Source organism: Cicer arietinum, chromosome 4 (assembly GCF_000331145.2).
Source record: "Cicer arietinum cultivar CDC Frontier isolate Library 1 chromosome 4, Cicar.CDCFrontier_v2.0, whole genome shotgun sequence".
Lineage (NCBI taxonomy): Eukaryota > Viridiplantae > Streptophyta > Magnoliopsida > Fabales > Fabaceae > Cicer > Cicer arietinum.
In genome coordinates, this window is record NC_021163.2 from 51,123,427 (window position 1) to 51,136,128 (window position 12,702).

General features: G+C 30.1%; 2 protein-coding genes across 4 annotated transcripts in view; both read left to right on the top strand.

Annotated features, from left to right (window-relative positions):
- The first annotated feature begins 7,607 nt into the window (after window positions 1-7,607).
- LOC101506963 (protein SIEVE ELEMENT OCCLUSION B-like) lies at window positions 7,608-11,088 on the top strand. The gene is made up of 7 exons (XM_004497956.4): window positions 7,608-7,899; window positions 7,992-8,081; window positions 8,289-8,722; window positions 9,220-9,314; window positions 9,401-9,534; window positions 9,632-10,147; window positions 10,234-11,088. Exons 1-7 carry the CDS (start codon window positions 7,681-7,683, stop codon window positions 10,894-10,896), a joined length of 2,151 nt encoding a protein of 716 aa, XP_004498013.1. The 5' UTR covers window positions 7,608-7,680; the 3' UTR covers window positions 10,897-11,088.
- A 1,080-nt stretch (window positions 11,089-12,168) lies between these two features.
- LOC101507291 (transcription factor bHLH92) overlaps window positions 12,169-12,702 on the top strand; it is a 2,568-nt gene continuing 2,034 nt past the window's right edge. For all 3 annotated transcript variants that reach the window (XM_073367146.1, XM_004497957.4, XM_004497958.4), the window contains exon 1: window positions 12,169-12,587. In XM_073367146.1, the coding sequence (XP_073223247.1) occupies window positions 12,213-12,587 (375 nt within the window). In that variant the 5' untranslated portion in view covers window positions 12,169-12,212. The remainder of the gene's footprint in view (window positions 12,588-12,702) is intronic.

Genomic DNA, 12,702 nt, shown 5'->3' on the forward strand with positions numbered 1-12,702 from the left:
CTGCTGAACGATTTGGATTTTTCATCCAGTAGGAGGTCGCTGACCGGGAATGCGACCTCCCAAAGGGGTTTTCATTTTTTTTAGAGTTAATTAATAATACTTTAATTAAATAATAACTAATAATTAATAATAATAATAATAATAATTGTATTAAATAATACATTATTAAATAATTAAATTTATAATATAATTTACTGTTTTTAATTTTAATTATTTATTAATATATTATTATTTATTAATTTAATATAGTTATTAATTAATTTAATTAATTTAATTATTTATTATTTATTATTTATTATTTAATTAATGTATTATTAATTAACACTAAAACGGAAGAAAAAAAAAATTAAAACCCCTTTGGGAGGTCACATCCCCGGCCAGCGGCCTCCTACTGGGTGAAAAATCCAAATCATTCAGTCAGCAGGTCGCACCCCCAAGAAATGATACCTTACTGTGCCCAAAAAGTAGGACATTTTGGTATACAGTTTTAAAAGTAGGGTATTTTGGTTGAGAAATTTAAAAAAGAGGATATTACAGTAAAAAAATCCTCTCTTTGTTATTCCTTTTGCATATTAAATGAAATATTTATTTTGTCAATTTGTTATAATAAACACCCTTTAATCTTCAGTTAATGAGACTGATGATGAACACTACCATTTTTTTGGATGATGAGCATGCTTGTCTACAAGTATTTTTCAATGCTTATCTAAGTATTATTAGAAACTTGTCTTATGATTAGTACACTTAAAAGTACATATTAGATCACTTAATAAAATAAAAATTAACCAGATCTCTATGTAAATGATTTTATCAACATATCATTGACTTAAATTTTCCATAAGAAAAATTGATTATTCAATCAAATTTATCTATGTCAAACTTCACCACATAACTTGACATCGTAGTTAGATACATATTGCAATCATGCATCAGGTAGCTTTCTATAAAATAGGGGTGAGTCATAAAGGACAACTTAAGTATCAAGTATTTCCTAATCAGAACATTTCCAAACAACACTTTCTTATTATCGCCCTTCTTTTTTTACATGGAAGATTAGTCAATAATGCCACCACTAGTGCAATTAAACCTTGTTACATCGATTCCTATGTACATGTTAGATCGGTTATTTGTTCGATCTAACATCAAGCGTTGTAATAAATAGTTAATTATAAAATTGGCTAAAATGACAAATGTAACAAGTCAAAATTCGAAATTGATTTATTACATCGATTAAATTTGAACTAATCTAACAAGTCATATTCAAAATTTAACTAAATTTCTTACTTCCTTCATTATAGCAATTAATAAATCAACTAAATGTCAATTGCATTGTAGCATTGTCACAAAAATAAGTAGAACCAGAACATTAATGTAATTATAGACATAATCAAATTGAACATTCCCCGACCCAAAGAGTCACATGATGACATCAACTATGTTGACAATACATTATACTAAACATGAACACATAAACAAATCACTTGAATGATTACCATTATTCACCGTCCCTGACCAAAGATTTCATTGTCTGCTGCAAGCACGAATCAGCACAACAATTTAACACATTAACGCCCAATAAACCATCACAAAGTTGAATGAAACACATATTCAAAACTCAAACCAATAATTAACATTTAAAAAACATAGTGAATAATAAAAAATTATCATAATAACTCAAAAAATAAAAACAAACAATAGACAATTTAACTCAAATTATTGAATAATAATGACTTAATACAAAATGCTTTAGCTATGAGAATATGACAGATTCAGAGGTACTGCATCACCTGAACTTGATCAAATTAGTGTTGATCTAGGCATCTAGCAAGTTCAATCAACAGATAAATAACCGATAAAAGAACCAAACAAGTGTCTGGTAATAAAGAGAACAAGGAAAAAGGAAAAAGTCAATTGCAGAGATTCAATCAAATATGAGAAAATTCAAAATAAGAATATTAGACACAAATTACCCTTCAATTATAAATTATTTATTACTTTAATAGCACATCACAATTAAAATAATTAACAATTCAGATAATAACTCCTTTTTGTCAATCTAGCTAACCACAAAGGAATGATTTCTTCGTTTATGAACAAACGCCTTCCATATAGTTATACGCTACCTTTTCAAGGTCCACCAATGTAAAACCAAATTCATAAATTTTAACACCACTATTGATGTCAATCCACTTGCATTTAAAAACATGCGCTTTAAATTTAATGAAATCGACATCCCAAATCTCTTCAATGGTCCCAAAGTAAGGTATATATGTCGTAACAAGGTTTTTTGTTGTTTGAGAGGAACAAAAGTGAGTCTGTAATGATATTGACATATATGTCATTGTCAAGCTTGGAATCAATTCCTCTAGTTAAATTAATTCAATTATTAAATTTAAGCTCATTTACCTGTTGGTTATATAATGTGGAATTGAGAACCATAAGTCAAATTATGAACTTATTTTAGTGCATAACATGTCTTCTATCATTCAAGCAACACTTTAAAATTCATATATTAAAAAGGAAGCCTCAAAACCTTTGTACTTTTGAATTACTAATAATTTCCAAACACCACCAATTAACATAACAGAAAATCACACAATTCCAATAACAGCTATGAAATTATTATACACACTTCTTCAACAGAACAAAACCAATCAATAAGAAGACCAAAACTAAAATATTCAATAAAGAAAAATCTTACTAGAAGACAATCTATTAGGGAGATTCTGAATGGCACTCAAAAGCACATTATTTGAGTCTTTAATCTCTTTCCATCCAAGTGAATAACAAGGAACCAAAACAGCAAAACTATAACCACCAGACTCATCAACATCATTATCATCAAAATCAGAACCAAAGAGGTTCCAACCACCCAATAGACCAATCTGAGTAATCAAATTCATAACCAAACAACAAACACCAATCACCAACATCAATCTCTCTATCAATTCTTATCTCTTCCTTCCTATCTTGTATTTTCCTTCCAATAATCTTCTTGTAAATACATTAGAGCAACATCAGAAGTCAAAGTTAGCAAAGAAGGTTTAATACTACCTACGTTCATAATATTAAATATTTGGAAGTACAAACATAGCCTAATAATGGTTAGTACATATTCTTTAAATTGTGATATATGACTATGCATGATTGATGATACAACATAGTATCAATGTTTAAAAAATTAAGTTTCTCTAAAACATAAGCTTCCAAATGAGTACACATAAATCGCTACTTACTTTCCCATATATATTACTTCAATATGCATGTCATATTATTAATGTTATTTAGACAGACAATGGAAACTTAGTAAGACCAAGTTAGGATCAATATTGATTTCTCATACCACTAAAATGGATCCTTTAAAGTGGGAAAATCATTGTGATTTCAGTGTATTTTCTGAGAGATAAAATAAGATACAATAAGAGAGAACCATATAGAGAAAATCATTATGACTTCAGTAAATCTATTACTTTGCATATTTATTTTCTTTTCAATTAATACAACTATAATGAAAACACATATTTTCACATTATAAAGCAACAAATATTGCTTGAGCCAAGCATGTCAGTTCTCCCTTAACTTCTCATCCTGTGCACTCCCCGTCCTCTCTGATATTTTTTTTCCTTGAGCAACCCAATATTTAGTAAACAAAGAATCCCATTGTCGATTACTAATCATTGCTATTGTTATGCCTTATTTTTCTCCATCGAAAGTCTAAGGATGCATTAACCACTAATAGATGATGTCAAGAAGACTATGGAGAACCCAATTCCTTATCTTTCTCCAACTATGTTTGTTGTGTTTTAAGTTGAACAAAATATATAATATATTATCCATAATCAAAAATAAAAATTAGAAAATAAAAAAAATAAAAAACCTGACTACATTAAGAATAAAGCTCAACTTCAAAAGATCCAGCTAATAATTATACAATTCAAGAAATCACACCTTATATTCAAGTAATGGTTTCACACACTTCAATTTGCAAGAGTCTTTGAGATATCTCTTTTGGTCCACAAGTTCCTCGTCAGCCCTAAATCAGTTTGTATACTTTGATAAATAAAATCTTCTTGGTTCTTTTATGAATGTTTAAGAATCTCCACAATGAAAAGGTGAAGAAAAATAAAAAGTGGTAGAATAATTTGAAAATGTATGCCTAACTCCAAGTAGTAAAGCCTACTATCCCAAAATGTCTTACACTTACCTAAGCCCCATTATAACCCGAAAGTCCTCCAAAAGTGTATGTGTTTGTTGCATTGTGATTGCTAACTAGAATTTTTTTTAAGCTTATGGTAGCGTGATGCATGTTCTAGGATTTGAGTGATAAATTCATAACCCTTTCTAAACACTTGAGAGAAATTTTGGTGAGATTGTGTGACGAGAGACTTGAACTTGATGAATGAATGCTAAAGTGTACAAATTGTGTTGTTTTTCGTAAGCAACCATAGAGCATGATGAATATTTTGTAGTAGCTGAAATTTGAGAATTAAGTTTGATTTGATTTAAGAAATTGAGTTTAAGTTTGCTTTTAACTGTACCAAATCTGAAATTAATTGTTGTTTGAGGACAAGCAATATATTAAGTTTGAGATTTAGACTCCTAGAGCTATCAAAATGGACCGGAACAAATGGGTCAAACCTTTTGACCCATATATTAGTAAACGTTGAGTCTTAAAAATGATGCCAAAAAATGAACGAGTCTTTTTGCCCTGGACCATTTACCGATGATTCTACCTTGCACCCCACACCTAAACCCGCCACCCCTTCAATCAACATGAAAATACAATTTTGCCCTTTTAACCATCTATGAAAACCTCAACTTTTTTAAATTCTCATTTTTTCACCCCTTCTTTCAAAAACTTTAGGAAAATTACCTTAATCCTCGAAATCAAAAGTAAGTGGCACTCGAAAATTTCAAAGTTACAAAACATATAATTTCCATAATATTTGAAATGGCAATCTCCATTATTTTTGAAACTTTCGAACAATTTGAAACTTCCGAGATAGAAAATTCCAGAATTTTCGAAACTTTTGAACAATTCAAAACTTTATAAATAGGAAAATTTTGAAACTTTCAAAGATTTCCAGATTTAGAAACTTTCATGATTTGGAAACTTTCGAAACTTTCCAGATTTGTAAACTTTTCAAATTTTCAAAATATAATCCTTATTTCGAAAATTTAAAACTTTCGAAACTATCAATTTTGAAACTTATTATAAATTGTTAAAAAGGTAAAATTGTCTTTTCATGTGTCTTGGGGGGTGGTAGGCACAGTTGTGGGGTGCATGGTAGAATCCTCTCATTTTCCCAACATTAAAAAAATGAAGTCAGACTAGGCCATACCAACGGGCTACAGGATGACCCACTATAACTAAAAAAAAGATATTTCCTTCGTCTCACAATGTGTGTCACTTTAAAAAAAATCTCTCAAAATGAATGTCATTCACAATTTTCAATACAACTTTAATTATTTTTCCTATATTATCCTTCAATGATTACTATACACAACTTTCAAAATATTATTATACTTTGTATGATAATAGTGAAAAACACATCAATAGTTAAGATGAATAGTTTGATGAAATGATTTATCTTTTCTTTTAATTATTGTATTTCTTAATATGTGTGCAAAAACTTAAACATCACAAAGAAAATGTATTATACTAAAAGCCAAGAACAACATAGCAATATTGGGTGCTTCTGCCGCCAACTAAGACTAGAACCGTCAATTCAACATCTTCACCAGTTAAGTTTCGTTTATGACTACCGACCTAGACCGATATTGATTTTGACTCCACCCTCATGCTCTGAAGATTGAACACAACCACGTTATCCATGGTGATATGTGTTATAATTTTATTTTATTGTCTCTAATGTGGTAAGTGAATGAGGGTGTTTTTGTTTGTTAATTTTGTTTTAATTTTTATTAATTAAAATAAAAAATATTGGAAGAAATTGGGTCGAGGCGAGCCGTTGTTCCGCGTAGTCCATAATGGACAAGCCAATCTTGATAAAAACGCGAACAATAACAAAGAGGATTGGGTCAAATTGGCTTATATTGTTTTATCTTTTTTATTTAAATAAATGAATTCTACATATAGATTTATTTTCTTTTCGTGTTTTTTTAGAGTTCTTCGTCTTGGTGCGGTAATGTTTAATTTCTTCCATTGTGCAATGTTCGTTGGATCAGATTGTTAAATCTACATTGATTCATTACAAATTCAAATAATGACATTGACGTTGTGAAATTTACAAATCTAATGGCATGGATATTCCAAACATTTTGATTTTGTCACTCACTTTAATTTTGCAGTTTTATATTGTCAACCTAAATATATGTTGTAAGTATATTCACATATTTCTCATTTTTCAATTTTAACAACTTTAAATTTTAAAGAATGAAATTTTTTAATAAAAAAAATTGTTCTATTTAACTTTTTTTTTTAGTGTCAAAACATGATTTTTAAACACAGTTCAGTGGCTGTATGAGATGCAAGACATTATTCATTTTTAACCAAGTTAAGTTACGTGCAGCTTTCTAATTTTATTTTTCAAAAATAAAAAAGTTACCAATTTCATGTTGAAATGGCCCACATATCAATGTGTATCTATCCATTGCTTGTTATGGCGATCATAAAATATATTCCACTTCTTTTTAACCTTTAGTAATAAACATTTATTCCTTCCTTCAAGATTTTGATAGCAGAATCCCTATCTTTAGCAAAAGAAAAAGCTGTGAGGTTAAAACAAGACATTATGTATTTTTAATCAAGATTTTAAAATGCCAATACTATCCCTATTCATCTCACATGAATCATGAACATACGAGGTTAGAACAGTCACATAATTAAAGTTGGTCGACAGAGTTTCTTTAACATGAATATTTATTTGGTTTGGTTGAAAAATCATCTATTCTTTGACTCAATAGTAAAATAAATTATTATTTAATAAAAAAATACTTTTTCTCATATTGAAAATTGTAGTAACAAAATATGTTGAGATGTTAGCGAAATAATTTTTTTTATAAAATAGAGATGTTAGCGAAATAAATTGTAGAAATGACATGAAGCCAATAAATCATTCTAATTCTAGTGCATAACCTTTTATGGAGGTGATTTCTAAGATAATATATATATAGAAAGACGTTATAGTATATAATCTTTGCTCAACATGATTTGAATAACTTTTTTTCGTTTTTTTCTTTTTTTTTTTAATAAATTTTTAATTTAATATATATTAAAAAAACATATATAGAAAGGGTGCTTAATTTTTATAAAATGGTGTTTTTTTACACAATAAAATTATATTTCTTAAAACTCAAGAATTGTTAAATAGTTCGTCGATTAAAAAAAAGAAATTAAAGACTAAAAAATAAAATTATTCACCAAATTAACATCTGTAACAAATTTAGCATCTCTAACATCTACTAAAGAAATAAGAGACAAATTTAATATTCTCCTTTTCTAAATTCTGTCTGTATCAGCTTAATGTACCAAATATTTGTTACCCTTTTTCAACAATATACCTTCTCAAAACTTGTTCTACAAGCTACATATTGTAAACTGTTATTCATTCTCAATCTTATAAATAGGCCAAACAACCAAAGAACAAGACATCATCATTTGCATCAAAACCATATAAAGAACCAAACACATATTATTATTTTCTTGTTCTAATTAACATGTCAGCTTCAGTCGCTAGTAATGTTTCAAATTATCTGCTAGCAAAATCTGTGAAACCATTATCGAACCCATTGGCGTGGAGTGATGAAAAAATCCTTGATACAGTTTACATAACTCATGTCCACACCGGCGAAAGGTACGATGTGGAGTCGCTTTTCAATCTCACTTCAAACATTATCAAGCGTTCTACTGCCATCGCAGATAGTGTTACCATTAAGGTGTGTATATTTTTAACATTTTTCATTTCGCTTCGAAAAATGTTTATATATAAAATTATGAATTAATGAACAAAGTATTGTATTTTTTTTAGACTGGGACTCCAATTGGTTTTATAGAAGACAAGGCTCCCATATCTGGTTTTGAGCCTCCTTTCCGTAGACTCAAGCAAATTTCTTCTCAGGTTATATATTTTATATATGGCATTTGATCACAGTGAAGTTTTGTATTTTTTCAAAACATTACTTTTATGTAAATATTTAATAATTAATTATGTTCACGAGTCGTCAATTTAGTAATAAAATATTATAATTTAAAACAACGTAAGTCTATTAGTGTCACTGTAATTAATAATAATTTTATCTGGTCTAATTTTTTTATGTGGTTGTAGATGTTTAGCACGGTTCGGGGCGAGCACCATGCACACATTACAACAATGTCAATACTAGAACAGCTAAAATCCTATACATGGGATGGAAAAGCAATAGTTGCACTAGCTGCATTTTCATTAGAATACGGTCATTTCTGGCATTTAGTTCAAACACCAAGTGGTGACCAACTTGGAAGATCATTAGCACAAATGAATAAAGTTCAAAGTATTGAGAAAAATAGACAAGCAATTGCTGATTACAACAGTTTGGTTAAGAATCTTTTGTTTGCTGTTGAGTGTATTACTGAATTGGAGAAACTTTCAACAAAAGGGTATGAAACTAAAGATGTTCCTGATTTGTATTTAGCAATGAAAGAGATTCCTGTTGCTGTTTATTGGGCTATTATTACTGCTGTTATTTGTTCTAATCATATGGATCTTCTTGTCGGTGATTCGTAAGTTTTCTTAATTCTTGTCTTTCATTTTTCATTCTTGTCTTTCATTTTCGGTTGTAGTTTTAAGGTTATCTATGTGTTTACATAATATTTCTCTAATAGACAAAACAACTATCAGTACATGTATCAAAACATCGATACTCCTTTTACATTTAATTATAAGATTCATTTTCACTTTTTCTTTATTATTTAATATAAGACTTTTTCACAATATTGATTTCTTTAACATATTTATTATTACTATCATTTTTCTTAACATGCATAAAATATGTTAGAGTCTTATTAAAAATAGAGGGAGTAATAAATTGGTAGTTAGCTTTTTTTCTAAAATGTCTTTAATTATTTATTATTTCATTCTCTTTATTTTATAACAGTTAATAAAACATAAATAAATAATCATTAATGTCAATTTAATTAATAATAATTTTCTACACTCTCAAAATTGTTTTGAATTAAAATTAATGTTGAAAATACTATGCAATGACTTTTATTTTCAGGGAAGAAAGGGAGGCAATATCAAGTTTTGAAGCGAAGCTTGCCTCCATTGTGAGCAAATTAAAGGCTCGTCTGACAAGTAGCAGACAGAAAATAAGTAATTATAATTGATTGATTTGGTGGGGTGCAAATAGTGAATTGTAGAAATTTTGAAGTATGAATAAAATGATGTATGTATTGCAGGTGAGCTAGAAGATTATTGGAAGCGTTTGAGGGTGTTTCAAACTCCAACTCAAATTGTTGAGGTTATAAAGGCATTGATCTTCCACAATGAAAATCAAGATCACTCAGTGTATGATGGTTTAAATAGACAAATGGTTAGATATCTCAAAACCAATAATACTTACTACAAAAACAAACTATTATATATTATTTTACATCTCTAATATTCCATTGTTATTTGGATTCAAACAGGTGAGCATAAATGTATTAAGGAGAAAATATGTGTTACTATTCATTTCAGGCCTAGACAACATAAGAGATGAAATCAGGCTTCTAAACTCCATCTACATTGGATTACAAGAAGATCCACTAGAAGTAAAAGGATATAGAAAAGAAGATTTCAAGATTTTGTGGATTCCAATTGTGGATGAATGGACACTTCTTCACAAAGCAGAGTTTGATAATTTGAAGTTGGATATGCCATGGTATGTGGTTGAGTACTTTAAACCCTTAGCTGGAATAAGATTGATAAGAGAATTCTTGAACTACAAGAACAAGCCTATTCTTCCTGTTTTGAACCCTCAAGGTAGTGATGGTAGCACTGTCAACCTCAATGGTAGCATTGTCAACCCCAATGCAATGCACATGATTTTTGTTTGGGGTATAGATGCTTTCCCTTTTAGACCTACTGATGATGAGTCCCTTACTCAAAAGTGGAATTGGTTTTGGTCTGAAATCAGGAAAGTTTATCCAAGGCTTCAAGACATTGTAAGTACTAAATTCTACTCTCTTTTTTCTTCTTTAAATATCATTTTAGTGTAACTAATAAGTAACATTTATTATATCTAATACAGATTAAAAAGGACACGTTCATATTCATATATGGAGGAACAGACCCAAAGTTTATGCAGGAGTTCTCAATAGCAGTAGAAAAAATAAGAAGGCACGAAATTATAAAAAAAGCAGAAGCAGTAATAGAGCATTACCCCTTGGCAAAAGAAGACTCAACGATCGTTCCAAGTTTCTGGAGAGGAATAGGGAACTTATTATCAATCATGAATCAAAAGACACACAAAGATCCAACAATCATGAATGAAAAGACACACAATGAACAAACAATCTACGAAATAGAGAGTTTGATACGTCTGAAACATAGTTGGGTCCTTATGAGTAAAGGACCCAACGTAAAATTACTTGGCCGTGGTGACCGAATGCTGGCCACTGCGGTCGATTTCGAGATATGGAAAGAGAAAGTGCTGGAGAAAGCAGGGTTTGATGTTGCATTTAAGGAGTATTATGATCGTAGGGGTGGAGAATTTCCTGATGATGATTGTGCTGTACTGCAGTTGGAAAATTACCCTGCTGATACTTGTGGTCCTATTTACTGTCCTGATCAGTGTGGTCGTTACATGGAGATTGCTTCGGTTAGTTATAAGTGTTGTCATGGTCATGCTGATCATCACAACCTTGATGCTCCTGACCACAGTGGTACTGTTCAGATTGAGAAAAGGTCTTGATCAGTTTTGGATCATTCAATCTGTTTTCAACTTTTATGTTTCTTCTTATAATTTGTGTGTTTCTTGTTTTTGGTTTGTTCATGTTGTTTGTGTCAGCAGATGTTGTCTAGCCTTTTGTGGCTTGTTGGAAATAATGGCTACAAATGTCTGTTTTGTCTTAATCAGTTAATCAGATTATCATATTTTGTCTTATGATTATTTATACTTATCCCATCTTATTATCTATTTTGCCTCTCATTTATTAATTAAAAATACTTTTTATGTCATTTTTTATTTAAATTCAACAAATATCAGCTGATTTTTACCGAATTGAATCTTACTTCGTGGTATAAACCAAGGTTGTTAAGAACGAGCTCTAAAGTGTAACATCCTAAGATTTTACGCATTTTTTAGCGTGAATAGTGTTAGAACGAAGGAAAAAACATTGTATGACTTTGTGAGCGCGCAGATGAAGCACGTGGAAGCGTGGGAGTGGCGCGCCTCGTCGCGCAGAAGAAGCGCCTATTCGCGAAGCTCCGACAATCCGGTTGTAAAACCCATGCTCTGGTCCGGTTTTGCACCTATTCTTCTTCGTATTCTACTTGTTTCCCATAGAGAAAAGGCACGCGCATGAGGTTTTGAAGGCAGCAGCAGCCAGCAACATGCGCATGAGCCAGTGCTCTTCTCTGCTCGTATTTTGTTCTGCTCGTATTATGCTCTTTCATATTCCTCATAGGAACCTTCGTATTCTGTTCTGCTCGTTTTCCAAATATTGGTTTTAAGTCTCTTTTTCAATTTCTAATACTTAAATTAAATGATTCAATTTCAGATTCCCTTCTTCTATTTCTTCTATAAATTTTTCTCGTCTCTAACTTTTGTCTGAAAATTATTTTCATAATTTTATGGTATAATTTTGTCTATTTTTTGATATCTTAAGATACGTATTACGATCCTACGATCAACGGTATTTCTATATTCCAAAGATCTTAAGTAGGATCTAGAGTTTGACAACCTTAATCTAAACAATAATCCTGGATTCAATTGTATTGTAAAAGCACTCAATTTGAGGGAGAATTGACTAGTTTCTCAAATATGGATGCTGGGTGGGTCCATCTTGGGTGAATTCTTGATTGGAGGCAAGAATAAAAAAACAAGACACTTTAGTTTAAATAAGAGTTTAGTAGTATGAATAAACTTTGACCCACGAATGGTCAACAAAATTTAATTTGACCACGTTTTCATTTTATAGCACACCATTTCCTTAACATATATAAATCAAACTCTTAGAAACACACTTGTCACTTACACTTAAACTAAATTAATAAGCAAAACACATTATGAATCACTTTTTTCCTGAAAAACTTCTAGGTGAAGTTTTCTTTGATGAACCTCTTTCATCTACAAATCAAAGTAATTTTGTTCATGCACAACAACAACCTTATTCTACACAAAATCCAAGTGCTTTTGTTCAATATAGAGACCAACCCATAATTAGTTTTGGTGAAGAGAGTTCTTTAAAAGGGTCTAATTCAAATTCCATGAACAAGCGAATGGTTGCATTTTTGAGAAAAAAAGTGGCTTTAGAGAGAAATAAAGCGGTGGAATGTGAAAGAGAACGTGGTTATAAACACATGATTAGTGAAAGAATGAGGAGACAAAGACAGAGACAGTGTTGTTTGAATTTACATTCAGTGTTACCTCATGGAACCAAAGTATATATAGAAACATTCATATATTATATATATATATATATATATATATATATATATATATATATATATATGTGTGTGTGTGTGTGTGTGTGTGTGTTTTTTATTATTTGTTATA